General features: G+C 39.3%; 2 protein-coding genes across 5 annotated transcripts; both read left to right on the forward strand.

Annotated features, from left to right (window-relative positions):
* The first annotated feature begins 854 nt into the window (after window positions 1-854).
* On the forward strand, window positions 855-7,077 carry LOC119900855 (N-acetylneuraminate lyase-like). Of its 4 annotated transcripts, XM_038716133.1 has the most exons (12): window positions 856-1,011; window positions 1,308-1,393; window positions 1,606-1,679; window positions 3,162-3,249; window positions 3,343-3,400; window positions 4,143-4,218; window positions 4,465-4,557; window positions 5,201-5,346; window positions 5,475-5,521; window positions 5,612-5,696; window positions 5,786-5,825; window positions 5,942-7,077. In XM_038716133.1, exons 2-12 carry the CDS (start codon window positions 1,314-1,316, stop codon window positions 6,088-6,090), a joined length of 936 nt encoding a protein of 311 aa, XP_038572061.1. In that variant the 5' UTR covers window positions 856-1,011; window positions 1,308-1,313; the 3' UTR covers window positions 6,091-7,077. The 4 variants fall into 4 exon arrangements, with proteins under 4 accessions (XP_038572062.1, XP_038572061.1, XP_038572063.1 ...); XM_038716134.1 differs by lacking the exon at window positions 4,465-4,557 and having other exon boundaries at window positions 855-1,011; XM_038716135.1 differs by lacking the exon at window positions 1,606-1,679.
* Window positions 7,078-10,826: 3,749 nt separating this feature from the next.
* sec22bb (SEC22 homolog B, vesicle trafficking protein b) lies at window positions 10,827-16,362 on the forward strand. The gene is made up of 5 exons (XM_038716137.1): window positions 10,827-11,031; window positions 12,867-12,976; window positions 13,078-13,238; window positions 14,495-14,641; window positions 14,839-16,362. The coding sequence occupies exons 1-5, from the start codon at window positions 10,957-10,959 to the stop codon at window positions 14,991-14,993; spliced, it is 648 nt and encodes a 215-aa protein (XP_038572065.1). The 5' UTR covers window positions 10,827-10,956; the 3' UTR covers window positions 14,994-16,362.
* The last annotated feature ends 504 nt before the right edge of the window (window positions 16,363-16,866 follow it).

Here is a 16,866-nt window from a genome sequence, read left to right on the forward strand (position 1 = left end):
ACACGGTTATGCTGCGTGATCATGCGCAGTAGACGCTGGTGCCAACAGGAAGTAGCCCTGTAGTAGTATTTTATTGGTCCAAAACTTGCTTCACTCCTCTCCATTTAAATCAGCGGAGTGGCTTCGTCCAGTAATATACTGTCAAAGACAAGAAAATGCAGTGCGCTTGCATACACAGCAGGGTGTTCAAGCACCACCGTTTCCGTTGAAAAAAACGTTTTGCAACGTTTTGTCAGCGCTGAACGTCCCTGCTCAAGGGTAAGGGTGGGGTTAGGTTTAGGGTTAGCCAATCAGAGGCAGAGTAGGGGGCAGTGCTTGACACAAAGCTCTGCTCTGATTGGTTCTGACTATTTTCATTCGTGTTGCTGGTGTTGCCTTTTGGTGCTGATCTTAAAATCTCGTAAAATTATGTCTCATAGCTTCTGGCGCTTACTTTTGTGAGTACTGCAATAACCAAATATTGGCTAATATTTCATATTAACAATAACTAAGTGTATATTATATTTTAAACAACTATTAAATAATAAAACAATGATGAAGACATGGTGTGGTGGACTCCCTCTATTCTTAATTTAAATGCAACGCTTTTACTATTAGTAGTAGCTTGTTCGACATACACATAACATTAATCGAGCATAATATATATGCCCTCGGCAAAAGGCCACTTTCTCCTAATTGGGTATTAGCATGGATGTATTTTAAAATCAAGCCTCTAAATAATTTTATTTGAAGTTATTGGAAATACGCATACGTGCTTAAAGGTAAGCTGGATACTTTCTAATTCATCAGTGGAGGAAGACCCACGTTTATTTCCGTGATTTTCATTAATTAACTACATTTCCATTGAAGCTTTGCGGCGTCACATGACATGTATATCAACAAATCCCTGACTAAGGTCCCAGAAAACTAGTTATAGCCTGATTAGTAGAGTCTATCTTCTTCGGTTATTAAATAGCCTAACTTACTGTAACGTTAGATGTCAACAACGCACAGAAGGAAAAGCTCTTACAGGTATGCTGGAGCTGACTGGATGCATTTAAAAGTAGACGGTATTAATTTCCTCTTCATACGTACATCGCTGTAACCTCAATGTTTGTCTTAATATAATTTAACGTTACATATCACGTGTCATGTAAGTGCCTAATGCAGTATTTCTGTAAGTTTGGCTTTCAATAAGATAGTGTGACGCTAAAAGTTATCACTGGGCTTACAACCTTTTCTTCTTTCTTTCGTACCCGTTACTGTGCTCTTCCTATATTTCCCTTTGTTTCTCTCTTACATGCCTAACATGTCTGTATGTATGTCAGGTAGTTATGTCAGTCATGGCTCCTGCTGTTGATAAAAAGCTGACAGGACTGGTTGCAGCTACTTTCACTCCATTCACCTTACAGGGGTAAGTATCCTCTAGAAACGGCTTTCCTTTGTCTGCATTTTTCCCCCAGCATCTGGTGTGTGAGTGTGCATGATACATTCCACTGTAAAACGTTAAGAGTGAGGAATGAGTGTGGGCATTTTGTAGACCTGGAATACTAGGGCCTTTAGCACGTTTGGTATGTCTTTTGCCAAATGTGTAGGCCTATATTTTTTCACATTTTCCCAAAACAGTGAAATCAACCTATCAGAGATTGGACCTTATATTGACTACTTGAAAGAGAAGCAAGGTGTAAATAGCATATTTGGTAAGTTGGTGGATTCTCCTTTTAATATTTAGTCATTGTCTGTGTTCCTGCCTGAATCAACATTGCTATTGCATGTTTACCTTTTTGGTTTGTAAAAACAGTTAATGTGTTGCTCCTCTGTTAACACCATTAAAATTCCTGACTGGTGAAGAAGTTGCTGTGACATGTACTCAGGTAGGGTTGGTGATACACTGGAATACTACACCTTAGTCAGGTAGTTGTTTGTTTTAGATTACTTTTTACGCTTTCGCTTTCGCTTTTTTTTTTTTTTTTTTTCTTTTTTTTTTTTTATTGAAATTGTTTCTACATTAAAAGAAAAGTCTACCTTCAATTCCACCACCTACGATTTTAATAAAATTATATAATTTAAAAAATAGTAATGCACCCTAATGCTAACTCAATGAGATTATTGCTCCATAATCCCAATTAAAGGTGCTTTGGGAAGTTATGTTTTCATGTCACTCACCAAAACACAATGTATTCTTGAGGCCTGACAAACATAGTGAATGCATTACCTTTTTTTGTAACAAAATAAATAATAATAAAAACTAGGCCTGCAACTAAGGATTGCTTTAATTCGCAATTAATCCACTGATTGTTTTCTTAATTATTCTATAAAATGTCCCTTATGCTAGAGCCCAAGGTGACGTCCTCTCATGTCTTGTTTTGTCCAAAAACTTAACAATATTAAGTTTGCCATCATTTATGACAAAGAAAAGCCTGAAAATCTCACATTTGAGCAGCAAATAATACCTAAAATGATTTTCTGTCGATTGATTAATCGAGTGCTCGTTCCAACCCTACTCAAAAGAGACAGCACATACTAAATACTGTCCTAAATATGGTGAATGTTGAGTTTAGTGTGTTGATGCCAAACTCAGTTTAGCTGTTAATGAAAAATATTGCGTCATACTGTACCAGTTTCATATAATTTTTCTGGATAAGGAAAAACCTTGACACGATATTTACTGTCCTGAATTGTCCTCTAGTTATTGTATTGCTCTTCAGTTAACACAGTTTTATCTGACCTTTCTGGCAAAAGAGGGAATATATTGTTTTGTCTCAAGCTTTGCTTAGTATCAACCTCTTACACACATTAACAACTGTCCTTAGAACAGACGCACAGAAAACTTAGATAAGGTAAAAGTTTTTCTTTTTTCTTTTCTGCATTGATCAAGGCTAGTCAGCGTTTTCTATCCTTCCTGTTTCCTCTAAACCAAATGAATCATTGCAGTTTGTGCTAAACCACTCCCAGTGTTAACGCTGCATTTCCATTGTTTCCTGGAGCTATCTGTGTGACCATGTTTTTATATTCTTTCTCACTCTCATTGTCTGCATTACCACTCATTACCCATGGACATTGTTTTGTCCTGGCACATAATGTTAGATATAATGTTGGACCCCTCTATGAATGGCCCCCACCAGAGGTTTCTTCAATTTAAAAGAAATAAAAGACTTAAATAAGACTTTAATTGCTTGCAGTGAATGGCACCACCGGAGAGAGCATGTCTCTCAGTGTTGCAGAGAGGAAGATCCTGGCAGAGGAGTGGTGTCAGAAAGCCAAGGGCAAGTAAGTCATCTTGCATTTGTGGTTTGAAGATTTTTCCATATGTTGAGTCAAATTGCAGGAGCGATCATTTCTTTTGTGTGCGCATCTCCACAGAATGGATCAGGTGGTTGTGCAAGTCGGCTGCATGAGTCTTAAAGATTCTCAGGAACTGGTGAGTTGCTGCCTTTTTATTGTTTTAACATTTCAACACGTTTGATCACCACTTAAATAAACAAGGTGTGCTGCAGTCAATCTGGTTTATGTTTCAGGAAATGTTTCACGGTTTTAAATAAGTCTATCCTAAGTTACCTCCAGACTGGTGTGTCTGGAGGTTTGTGTGTTTTCATTTGTTTCTATGGTGGGTGCAATTTCACTCTGCTTGCCTCATCCACTGTGTGTGATTTTCAGCATGGCTTTTCTTTTAGTATTTGCAAGTGGAGACATTAGGAGCGATAGAACTGTCAAGACAACAGAGGACACCAACAGCAGAAAACAACAGAAAACCCAAATATGTTGTGTAGCTCCACTGCATTTTATTCAGAGGATCTGGCACTTGGGTGTCCCGGAAATAGACAATTTGGGGAAATTTGCTATTTTAAGAGCAGTTATGTACTGGAATAGTTACTGCTTCCTGTCAAGAATTAGTCTGGCATGTATCCCCCACCCCTGTATAACATATTTATTAGTGAGCTTTAGAGGTGCTGGGAGGCAGACTGTGTTACCTTTCAAAAGAGCCAGACTAGCTGTTTCCCCTTATTTCCAGGTTAGCTAAGCTAACAGACTGCTGGCGGTAGCCTCATATTTAATGGTCACATATGAGAGTGGTATCAATCTTCTCGTGTATTCCTTTAAACCATTCCTTTATTGCCTTTTGTTTTTATTGTCTTTCGTCACAATGTTCATCTTCTCTCCAGGCTCGCCATGCAGCACAGATTGGGGCTGATGGGATAGCAGTCATTGCTCCCTCCTTCTTTAAGCCCGACACTGCAGGTACGCAGGGTTCAAAATGTATTTACATGTTTCATTAGTTTAAATAAGAGTTAGGGGCACACTGAAAATGTGTGCCACCTCACATCGGCTTACACATTTCATTCAAATGTCAGTCCTGTTCATGTCAAGCTTAAAACCAAACCAAAATGTTGTATTATTATTGTAATATTACATTATATTTATTTTATTTACATATTGCTGTCATATTACATTTTTCACATTTCTTTCCCTCTCATCCTGCCGCAGATGTGTTGAGGTCGTTCCTTGAGGTAGTGGCTTCAGTTGCCCCAACTCTGCCCTTCTATTACTATCATATTCCAGCTGTCACCGGTGTTAATGGTTAGTGCCACTGATGATTGCATTGCATGCCATTTAGAAATGACAACAATAATCTTTATTTCAGAATCAGAAGTAGTTCAGTGATCCTCGAGGGGAAATTCTTTGTTACAGATACTTGCTTGTACATCAAGGCATAAGAGCTGAGTTTCTGACATTCTGCAGGATGAGTTGAAGAGTTTGATGACCACGGGGAGGAATGACTTCCTGTGGTGCATTTTGGGGGGGATGAGTCCTGCACTGAAAGTACTCCTGTGTTTGAACAGTATGTCATGGAGTGGGTGGGAGACATTGGCCAAAATGACATGAAGTTTGGACATCGTCCTCCTCTTTGACACAGAGTCCAGCTCCACCCGAGAGCACTTTTCAAAATCCATGTTACAAAGTATTTCACAAGGACAGAAAAAGAAAACACACAGTTGTAAAACCATCAGGTTTCAAACGAAAATGGATAAAAACAAGAAAAACTGTTGAAACAGATAGACACCAAGGAATTAAATTACAGTTGAAAGGAAAATAACTCAAGAAATGACTTAAAGGAGTTCATTGACACTGCATCCCTAACCATGGTAACAGCATGTTGAATGTCAGATCATCTGTACTGAAACTGTGTGTGAGATGGCCTTTTTTCTTTACTTTTCTTCAGTGCTGGCGAGAGATGTGTTGGAAGATATTGAGAAACGTATCCCCTCCTTCAGAGGTGTGAAGTTCTCTGGGAGCGACCTGATGGACTTTGGCCAGTGTGTCAGCTACAGCCAGTCTCACTGGTCAGTCCTCTACGGCATGGACGAGGTCAGCTTTTTCTCCCTCTCAGTCTGTTCAATCTGTTTTCTGATATAGTTGCTTGTATTGTAATAATGATGATGTTTTGTGACCTCAACAATAGAGCCTAAAATAAACTTTCTTTCATTTTGCTATAGCAACTGCTTGCAGCTCTGGCTATGGGAGCCCATGGGGCAGTTGGCAGGTCAGTGTGTGATCCTGCATATTGTCTTTCTTCTTTCATTCTCTCTGCTAAACAGTTATTTACATTTCAGTTATACATTTCTGCCCGCAGCACATATAATTACGTAGCACGTCATGTCAACGAGCTCATTTCAGCATTTGAGAAAGGCGACATTGTCCAAGCCAGGACAATACAGGTACTGTCCATCTCCCCATTTCTAACTTGTCTTTGATATTAATGCGTCAATATTGGCTTCTGACATCTTTGTCTAATTTCCATGAGCAGTTCAAGATGCAAGAGCTTCTCGGTTATGCCAAGAAAATTGGTGAGTGACGGCTGCGTCATGATGCTTTTCTACCAGATTATATGTAAGATAAATAAATGCTCTTGTACTATGGCAGTCTTGCTCTGCCTCTGAATCTGCTTTGTTGTTATTGACAGGCTTTGATCTGGGAGTGAACAAGCAGCTGATGATTGAGGTGTCAGGCTTGTGTCTGGGGCCCCCTCGGCTCCCCTTGATGCCGTGTCCTCATGCTCACGCTGTGTCCATCGCACAGAAATATCACAGCATTTTTCCTGAACTGAATTGATATGTTCACACTGGGTTGTTGAATCCTGATTATCCCTCAACAGCCCAACATTTAGTGCTCACCTAATTACTGTTACTAATGCTTCGGACACATGGGGATTATGATGGATCCAGTTCACTGTGTTTATCATTATAGTACTAAACTAGCATTTTTTTAATCAGCCGTTTACACTTTGCCTCAAGCCTTACCCCTAAAAATACATTTCAATGTCAAACAAAAGGCTTGCTTTGTATTTAAGTGGCCTGGGACCTACCACTACATTAGAGATTAAAAAGCATAAATTGTGTTTACTCAATAAACTTGAATATTTTTATGGGCATTTTCAGCTGACATATTGTTTGTGTGTCTGGGGAAATATCTAATATGTTGACAAATATTTTAATATCAATGTTTATCATTTTATAAAATAAATTTGGGAACGACTAACTTCCATTGCCTAGGGGAATGTGACACTTTAGTTTTTGCTACTTTTAGAGACTGTAACATAACAGCAGTATTATCTTATTATCCTGTTCTGTGGAAGACAGAATAGACAGAATCTCATTTTAGGAACTTAAGCCTTTTAAAGTCACGTAGTATGACATTCATAGACAATTAAAATGATCACAGTGAAAAGCATCATAGCTTCATCACTGTTTTTATGGTTCTGGTTTGTTTGAATGTTTTGCCTTCATCCTTCATCCTGCCATTTTTTTTCTATCTTGAAAATCACAGTTATGGAAAAACCCAGACCTTGGGCTGACTCTACCAGAGGGAGGACAGCAGGCAGAGGGGGCATCGATAAAAGCGTTTCTTACACTCCAAAAACAATAAACCTTGTTATGAGTTAAAATGCATAAGCTGTTATTAAATGTACACTTTCTGATGGAATTTAAAGGGAAATATATTATGGGACAAAGAACCCTTGCTTTTTATATTGTAACACAGTCACTGATTTCTTACCAATAAATCTGCTGAGCCAACTGTTGTTGGTTCACGGTGATGTAATTTCTCTTGGATGTTTTGTTCCTGAAGAATTTGGAACTCATGAGGCCAGATTATCTCAAAGACTTGCACAAACATGAAGTGCTCTGTGTGTGTACGTTGAGTGTATGCATGAGTGTATGAGGCCACACAGACTACAGTTTGCAATTCTTGTTTTATTATTTGTAGTAGCTGATAATTAAATTGTATATCTGTTGTAGATTTATTTTGTAGGTTACATTTTCTGGTTGCTAAAGAGTTTGCAGATTGCCATCGAATTATAGACAAACATTATCAGTGGATGGATCCACCAACTAGTGAATTCATTTAAACCTGGATTAAATTGTGTGTCTTCTTTTTTTAAACTAAATTAAAAGGCCTTTCGATGGTAGATGAGTCCACTTCAAACCTGCATGTATCTGCTGTTGTTCCAAGCAAACCTCTAATTACGAGGTTTGGTAGCTCAGGTTCCACCAATGTGTTTGCTTTTTCTTTTTTTTATTTATCACTTATTTTTTATTCTGAACATCTTTCAAATCTCCCTTTACAGCATTTTACTCAGTTTAGTGTCAGTATCTTGTACAAGGGATCTCAACATTCACACCTTCTTACACATACAGTAAAATCTAGATTAGACTAGAAAAAATAAAAATAACAACCATGAAGATGGAATGTGCAAACAAAACAAACCAAACAAACATCAATTTAGGAAAAAAAATAAAAACAAACATGGGTCGTATACAAGGTCGCCTAGTAGCTCTAACCTGATTCAGTTCTAATGGTCTTCCATCGCTGTCATCAATGGTGCCCACCTTTCAGTGAAAAGATCCCTCTGTAACCTCAATGAGTATGTAATTTTTTCCATATTGTAAATAGCTCTTAATATTGTTAACCACTCAGCTTGTGTTGGCGACTCCTTTTTAAGCCATTTTATTGTAATTGTTTTCTTTGCAGCGACCAGAAGGATCTGTAATAAAGCAGTTGAGAAGGATGGGATGGGGATGAGGGGTGAAACGTCTTCCAGTATCTTCAACTAAGTCCAGTTGCCCTTGACTTATTCTCCATTGAAATTCCTTCCATAAATTGGCATTTGTAACTTTGTGAGCCTGGGAATGTGTTTGCTTTTAACACATCATCTTCTCTATTCTACTCTTGACAAAAAGGCAGTGAATTTACAGAAACAGATATGAGAAAGACAAAGTGCTACACAAACCTCACCTTTGTGAAAAGCTATGCCACCCATAAAAACAGACTTAGCCACCACTTATGGCTTCTACAGTTAAGTTATTTTACACAATGTATGTTCAAGTCATGTTTTGTCATGAGTCATTAGTTTTCTAATATAAAATTTGGATTCCAAACAAGTGCAGCGAGTAGCCTGTGCATGTTCTACAACTGCCTTCACCTCAGGCTGCCTGTTGTTGTGAACTGCAGTAGTCCTCTGTGAGGACTGTGTGTGTATGTGTTTAGTATACTCTGAATCAGGGTGCAGTGAGTTCATTGGGTCAAGTAAAGGTCATTACAGTGCTCTTTATTGTCATTTTGTCAGTGCTTTCTATAACAATTAGCCAATGTTTAGTCTGTGCGGTTGAAGACAGTTAAAAGTTAGTGTCCTTTCCTATTAGGAAAGCATCAATTCCAACAAAATGTGTTTTCACTTGCATGTAAATATGTGAGTAGTTTGCAATGAGGGAGTCACCTGGCCGTCCTCAGTTGAGTTTCAGTTGCCTTATTGTGACTGAACTTGACTCCCTGCCCTGCTCATATAAACCTGCAGCTGGTGTGATGTTAACAGATGGAGCCTGCAGAGAGAAAAGATGATATAGGGTGGCACTTTGATTATCCCCACAAGGACTCTGGGTTGTTGGGGGCAGGGGGGCAGTTAGAGGATGTCTAAATCTTGTTCCACTTTCTGTTCACATTGTTCTGGTGTCCTCGTAGCTCTCTTCAGACACACTTCCTTCACGCCTCATATCCTGAAAGTGCGGTTCTTATAGAGGAACAATCGTGGCAGTATTATTATTAAGGATTTGATTGGATCACAAATGGCTACTTGGTCATGACCTATCAGTAAGAGGATAATATAATCACTATGCCATGCATTGCACCCTGATTGAGTAAATACTGATTATATAGTGACGGATGGTGTGAAACTTCTATAGCCTATTGTGAAAACTTTTTACTTTAAAGACTGGATTTTTATTAAATATCTTATGGAGGGATACACACTTTTGGTATTTTATCTCATTCCTGTTAGCTCACGCCATTGGCCATCTCGCCATTTCTGTCTCCTCGACTCCTCGATCGTGTGACCCGGAAATCGATCTCAGCATGCCATCTTGAAGGACATGACAGCTGTAATTGGGACTATATGAGATAGTGTGTCATTTTGTAAAGGGACTGATGATGAAACTCTTACCTCATCAGGCTGAGGGCTGTAATGATCTCTTGTTTACAGGCAAAAGGCGCACCGCAAAAAAAGTGGTAGGCCTAGTCTACTGTGTAGCCTAGTGAATGATCAGGCTGCTCTAATCTGACTGTTTTCAACAGATGCTGTAATGTTTATTGGAACCTCGAGATGTTTCTCGCTGGCCTATGTGCCTAGAGCTCAGATTATTTCTCCTTACTCCATCTGATTTTTCAAAAGCAGTTGTTTTAAAATATAGGATTATCAGTGCATCACTGGAAACCTAAATGATAAATCCTGAGCAATGCCTTGAACTCGCCTCCTCTTTTCACGAGATGACAAAATGCTGCTTTGTCTGTAATATTGCACATTTGTGACAGAGGTAATGCAATGTTTGTCCAATGTCCAATTAGTTCAACAGCAGTTTTCTCAAATAACTGCTAGAACACAATCTGTTTAAATAAAATAGATTCAATACCATAAGGAAAGGGGATGAGGGGAGTCATTTTCTTCATATTGTAGAGAACGCTTATCTCTCTTAAAAGTGCACAATGCTGCCCTCTGCTGCAGTTTCACATCTACAACTACTAGATAAACTGAGTCATACTGATCTTTGGTTGGACAATAAATGATTACTGAAGCAAGAGTGATATCATTCTGCACAGTAAGCTGAAAGGAAATGGAAACGTGTCCTAAGTAAGAATTTGGTAAGTATGTCTTGTGGACATGGCATAATGTCCTTCCTTGAGAAGCTAATTATGTTACTATCACTTTCATATCAAGGCTTTACAAAATGGCCTTAACTTGTCATTGTCATACTTTCTTTACGAGACAGGGCAAATTTTCTGTCAAATATTTACATAAACATATTCACATATTTGCAGAAATAATGGATCCAAAAACCCAGACTCATTGTAATTTTTACCGTTATCAAATAAACATTTTGTAAATGATTTTAGGATATATGTATAACTCTTTACATAAGATACATATAGTACATTCGTATTTTGTTTAACTAAAGTCAAGTCATTGTTTATTATTTTCAATTAATTATCCGAATTAAATTATCTTGATTAAAGTTCTACTTATTATCTTTTTTCCTGGTGCTTTCAGTCGCCTCTTACGGTCTTCCCCAGTGGATGGACACATGAGATAAGATGTAGTGACTTATTAATGAATTATTTATTTATTTATTTTACGTCTAGGAGCCTAATAGTGCCCATGTAGTCATAATAAATCCACATGAGCTGTGAGGAGGATAGTAATAATACACTGGTTAAATAAAGGATGCAGTCGAAGTGTTACGGAACTGTGTTTGTTGTTCGTCATAACAAGAGGACGGACTTCTTTAGCTGTGACACACAAAGCTGTAGCGTTTCCGGCCAGCTCAGCGCATCAGCACTGAGGTGTTGTCAGTTTACAGCCTGTCAAACGCTGGTACCAGCTACCTGTAAGACTTTAGCGGGCAGCAGAGAAACACCCAGACACTGAGGAAGATGGTGCTGCTGACGATGATCGCTCGGCTGGCTGACGGACTGCCGCTGGCCGCCTCAATGCAGGAGGACGAGCAGGTTAATTTTAAGCTTTTTTGTCCCTGTGGTTGCTAGCTGTCTGTTATCGCCACTTGCTTCTGCTGTAAATGCGTTTAGTAGTACAAACGCTTTAGTGACACGTTAACTAGCTGCTGTAGGCCTGTCTACCTGTAACACAAAACCCGCCTGTTATTTACCTAAAGCAAACGACTGGCTCCTCAGAGGCTCCCTGTGTTTAAACCCTGACCTTATTCAGATCCTGTCCCAATTAATTTCAGCACTGCACAACTTCACCAGTAGGGTTTGTGAAGTTTGGTGGTCTGCTGCAGCTATAGACTCAAGACACAGTCCAATAAATGTGCATTACACAGTCAGACATGTCTACGTGATGTGCCAAAATCAAAGAGGGCAGCGTATTATGCTCTTTATCAGCATTGATTGCAGAATTAAGTCAATGATTCCTGATTAAAGGCACTGTTTGACTTTTTTTTTTTTTTTTTTACCAGATTAGAGCCTGACCAATATGTTTTCTTCTGATTTCAACATGTCATATATGTATCTGTATATATGTATGTTGGCCAACAAGCAAGGTTCAAAATTAGCCCCAGCCAGCAGCCAAATGCTGGTAAAACATGCAAATGGCTGGTAGATATGTACTTCACTCACCAGCCCAAAACAATCTGTTGAGTGGCTGGTACACTTTGGACATTCAGTAGCCATTTAGCCGGTGGACAAAATAGTTAATTTTGCATGCTGCCGACAAGTAACAAGAAATAAGTTATACAGACAGGTCAAAGATGTGTTTGTATTTTTCAACCATAAAATGTTCTGCTCAATAAATATCTTGCTAGTAACCAAATTAAGGGGGTTATCTCGTCAAAAATGTTTGCTTATGTTATGTGTTCATGTTAAAAAAAAAAAAAAATGAAACCAGCTGATGTATTGTTAATGGTTTTTTTTAACTCTCAAATATCAGACTGTCTTAGTGGCCGAATGGTTTTTGATATTCACCTCAAAACTCCAGTATCTCATTTTTATGTTGGCAAAGATGCTGTTGAACATTTACTGATGATGATTGACATTTTATTGTTATATTTCTGTTAGCAGTTTTGATTGTAAGATTTGTTTTGATGAGACAACCCAGGTTTCTATTTCATGACTCCAAAGTCACCTCCTTATTCACTTATTCCACATCTGACGTCACAAATGTTAGGGTTTTCCTAGTGGTTACTGGATTTAGAAATAACACAAACATAACCGTAACATATGCAAAAACATGTTGAAATGTGAAGTTGCTTCATTATGTGATATTGAGCATGACTTGCCAGGAGTCTAACATATTTCCCTCACTCTCTTGTTTGCTTTCAAAAAGGGAAGTGAAAAGGTTTGTGTCTCTGCTCTGTGCTTCGTCATACATGTCTCTGTGATGCTACTGTGTTTCTGTAATGAATCTGTCATTTGCTACAGTCACCAACACCCAAGAAATGAATACCACCCACCAGTTTACCACTAACAACTTCATTGCCTTCAGACTCAGATGTAGCATCACACTGCTTAGTCTGTCTGTAGTCTTTTATGCCAACTATTTATATTCAGCACACTTTGAAGGGCAAGACATTGACACTGTTAAAGAAAATAGTGTGAAATTTGGGCTTTAGATGGTTGCTATTTTTGTCTTGCCAAACACTTAAGCAAGTAACCACACTCAGGTTGTATCATTTATGTCTCTTCCAGTGGTAACATAGTGAAATTAGCTTGTGAACAAACATCAATGTCTTGCCCTGGTCAAACACCATATTTACTGTGTGAGATGAGAGGGAGATCATGTAGTGACTGGTGGTGGGTTTTTTTGCTGTTTTTATTTGTCTGTTCAGTTGGGTCGGGACCTTCAGCAGTATCAGAGTCAAGCTAAGCAGCTCTTTAGGAAACTCAATGAACAGAGTCCCACACGCTGCACTTTAGAGGCTGGCTCTATGGCATTTCAGTGAGTATGAAAATAAACATGATTTTTCTAACATTGAATGCACAGTACCATACCAACTTCATGTGTCAGATCTTCTCAAACCGTGATGTTCTTTCTTGCAGCTATTGTATAGAGAAAGGAGTGTGCTACCTTGTGCTGTGTGAGGCCAGCTTTCCTAAGAAGCTGGCCTTTGCTTACCTAGAAGACCTGCAGGCAGAGTTCCATGAGCAGCATGGAAAGAAGGTCCCCACAGTTTCCCGGCCATACTCTTTCATTGAATTCGGTAAGAAGAAAAGAGAGCCAGGGGCAACTGATTCACTGCTCTCTGTGCTGAAATGTTAAAGCATGTTGCTGTTTTGATGTCAGTGGTTGTAGCAGTATTTGCTTGTAATTTGCTTGTTTCAAATGCATGAGTGACCCTTCATATGTGGTGTGTGTGTGTGTGTGTGTGTGTATATATATATATATATATATAGTTGTGATGACATTACATCTATACATGATGATAGATTACAGTTCATTACGGTAAAATATAAAAATCAGGTATCCACTATTCCAACTTTTTCTCCCTCAGTACCCTTTTCTAATCATACTCAGTGTAAATGCCAATAACAATTCCCAATCAGATACCAGTGCTTTGTTTTTTCCCAGATTTTTAATCAGTGTACTACATTACGTTGATCTCCTGCTGATAATAATTCCTCTCAGTTCAGTTTAGTTTATTGTCATTCAACTATGTTAAAACATGAAGGAAGGAAATTCGTTTCCCATGTCCCGCAGCATACAGAATAAAGAACATTTCAGGATAGACCCTATAATATAAACAATTAAATGACCTAATACTATAATAATAAACACATAATTAAAAACCCATGCAGCATGATTAAAGTGCCTCATAGCCTCATGCGGTACAGGCAGATACAGCAGTACAAAAGGGCAAAGGGCAGACTCTAAGCAAGGGATGTGAAATGTTAGGGAACATAAAAATGGCACTAAAAGTTGGCCTGATTTAGCTCAATGCATCACTAAAATATGTGTTTGGTCTGTTTTATAAGTATGAGCAAGTTCCTTATGGTGAAAGCCCGCTATAAATCATACAACACTGGCTCCGCCACTGTCAGCTTGTCGCTGTGGGCAACTGCTCACTGGCCCTCCACTGCATCGCTTTCTCTTTGGCAGTTTTTTGGCAAATCGCAACAGAGCCTCCAGGCTAAGATTGCTCTCCATTGCATAAAGTTAAAGTTTTTTAACTTCAGACTCACTTTTCTCGCATCGCTGTTCAATTCCGCATCATAATGACGATCCTTGGAAAGACAATGTCACTTGTGTCTCACAAACACTGTTCCTCATTGAGTGGATCTTCACCTTTTAGTTTATTATGTTACTTGTTAAGTCTGTCGGAGCTGGGAAATGGTCAAACACACAGATGTAGCAGTCTACCAAAGAGCTGACAGTCATCTTTATAACTAACCTGACAGTTAAAACCCTTCACATGGCTGCGTTTAACTGCTTTTATTATTTGTGCCGCTCCCGCACCAGACACCTACATCCAAAAAACCAAGAAGTCGTACATTGACAGCCGAGCGAGAAGAAATCTGGGCAGCATCAACACAGAGCTCCAGGACGTACAGAGGATCATGGTGGCGAACATAGAGGAGGTGCTGCAGAGAGGAGAGGCTCTCTCTGGTAAGCTCATGTTGTCTCTTCATGTCAAACCGATGCAGTGTGTCTTTCTGAATAATAAAAGTGAAACGGGATGCTCTTCAGATTCATTGATTTTTGTCCATGTGTGTCTCCACTCCCCCCCCCCCCCCCCCCTTTTCTGCCCTCCCCTTTTGTTTTGAACTCTCGTTCCCTTTGCCTCTGGTTTCTCCTGCCTGCAGCGCTAGACTCCAAGGCCAGCAACTTGTCCAGCCTGTCAAAGAAGTACAGGAGCGACGCCAAGTATCTGAATACCCGCTCCACCTATGCTAAGCTGGCAGCCGGCGGTGTCTTTTTCATCATGCTCATTGTCTACGTGCGCTTCTGGTGGCTCTGAGAGGGAAAAGGGAAGGAGGGAGGGGGCTATTGAAGTGCAAAATGAGCTGCACAGAGTGTGCAGACACTAAGAAAAGCTGTCACCTTCGACTAAACACAGGATCCCTGCTCTTAATAAGACTTTGCAGATATACCACCGCCCATTTTGTTCTCGCCTGTCCATGGATGTGTGATCTGAATATAAATTATGGGATAATACATAGTTTTATTATTAACAATTATACAGTTATGCGCTAGTAGTTGCCTTGGAGATAGGTTAAGTGTGTGTGTGTGTGTGTGTGTGTGTGTGTGTGTGTGAGAGAGAGAGAGAGAGAGTGTGAGAGAGAGTGATTGTTGTTGTTGGTGAGAAAGATGAAGAAATTTCCTTTTTCTGTGAGTTTCCAAAGCTGTAATGTACTGTAACAGGATTTATTTTATCTTGTATACTGTCTAATAATACAGAAAAGAGCAACAAAAAAATAACAGCCCCATAACTTTATTTATCCTGAGCACATCATATGGGCATCGGTGTTCATTGACATTATAATCATAGTTGTGATTGCTTGACAGGCCTGAACATACAGTATGTACCACAGTTACACATATTTGTGAAACATGGCATTGATTCTAAGGCAGATGTATAGGCTCAACAACCACATAAAAAATGTAATTTAATTTAAAATATTATATGGAAGCCTTGCAAAATGCTATTTCACCCCTGTCCTATTCAGCAGATTTTTTTTCGACATTATGTCAGTGACCGGACAAAAATTATTAGGGGGAGGTCAGGAAAGGGGAAGAGTTGTGTATATTTTTTCCTTTGGAGTTGTCCGACTTTTTTTAGGAGAGCAGGGAGGGTCATTTAATTTTACTCGCCCCAAATTTATTTAGTCTCATGGCAATTTTTGGCATTTTTTTTTTTTTTTAAAGATAAATGTGTTATAAAGTGGTCTGTAATAAAATTCAAGTGTAGCCCTTTAGTTAGGATATCTTTATTCTTGCACAGCACCTAAAAAATTATCAATAGCAGTGCGGAGGGCTTAGCTTTTTTAAAAAGTGAAATATAAGATTCAACCCTCCTGCCTTACCCCAATCATTTTTGTTCAGTCCCTAACCAGACCTCAACAGAGTGCATCCATGTTCCCTTTGCGCTTTCTTGCACCCTGATGGGTGGGCCGGCACCTTTATGTTGGTAGGCATGCAAAAAAGATGTCTGGTTGGGTCCTTTTTATTTTGTATAACGTTTACAAGTGTGGACTAAATTTAAAAGTGGATTCTGGCTGAGAGCTACAGGTGTGTTAGGTAGCCGACGTCTGCCCACAGCTGGAAAGGACACCTTCACTTTTCCTGTCTTCTGTCTGCTATGTGCGAATAAAATCATTTGCACAAAACATGCTGTTATCCACTTTAGTGTTGCCGACAGTGAAAGGAGACTTATTATACTGCATTTCCAGCCCTAGTTATTGTCGTTATGTGACTCCTCTGTGGCAGCTTTGCATGATTCAGATTTTTTCACTGGCCCTTCACATAGCGCCTCATTTCAGCATCTCTGAAACGAGCTGTATGGTCCTGTCTCTTTGAGAGATCGATTGATTTGCATTTCAATGAGTGAAATAAGTAGTAAACCCCCTCGGCAAAACATGACTTAGTACTTCGTGGCAGAACCATTGTTGGCAATCACAGAGGTCAGATGTTTTTTGTAGTTGGCCACCAGGTTTGCACAAATCTCAGGAGGGATGTCGTCATTCTTCTCTTTGCAGATCTCCAAATCATTAAGGTTTCGAGGCTGACGTTTGGCAACTTGAACCTTCAGCTCCCTCCACAGATTTTCTATGGGATTAAGGAGACTGGCTTGGCCACTCCAGGACCTTAAAGTGCTTCTTCTTGAGCTATTC

The sequence above is a fragment of the Micropterus salmoides genome, unplaced genomic scaffold, assembly GCF_014851395.1.
Source record: "Micropterus salmoides isolate LMB-PRFRI ecotype aquatic unplaced genomic scaffold, ASM1485139v1 Ms_hic_scaffold_13, whole genome shotgun sequence".
Classification (NCBI taxonomy): domain Eukaryota; kingdom Metazoa; phylum Chordata; class Actinopteri; order Centrarchiformes; family Centrarchidae; genus Micropterus; species Micropterus salmoides.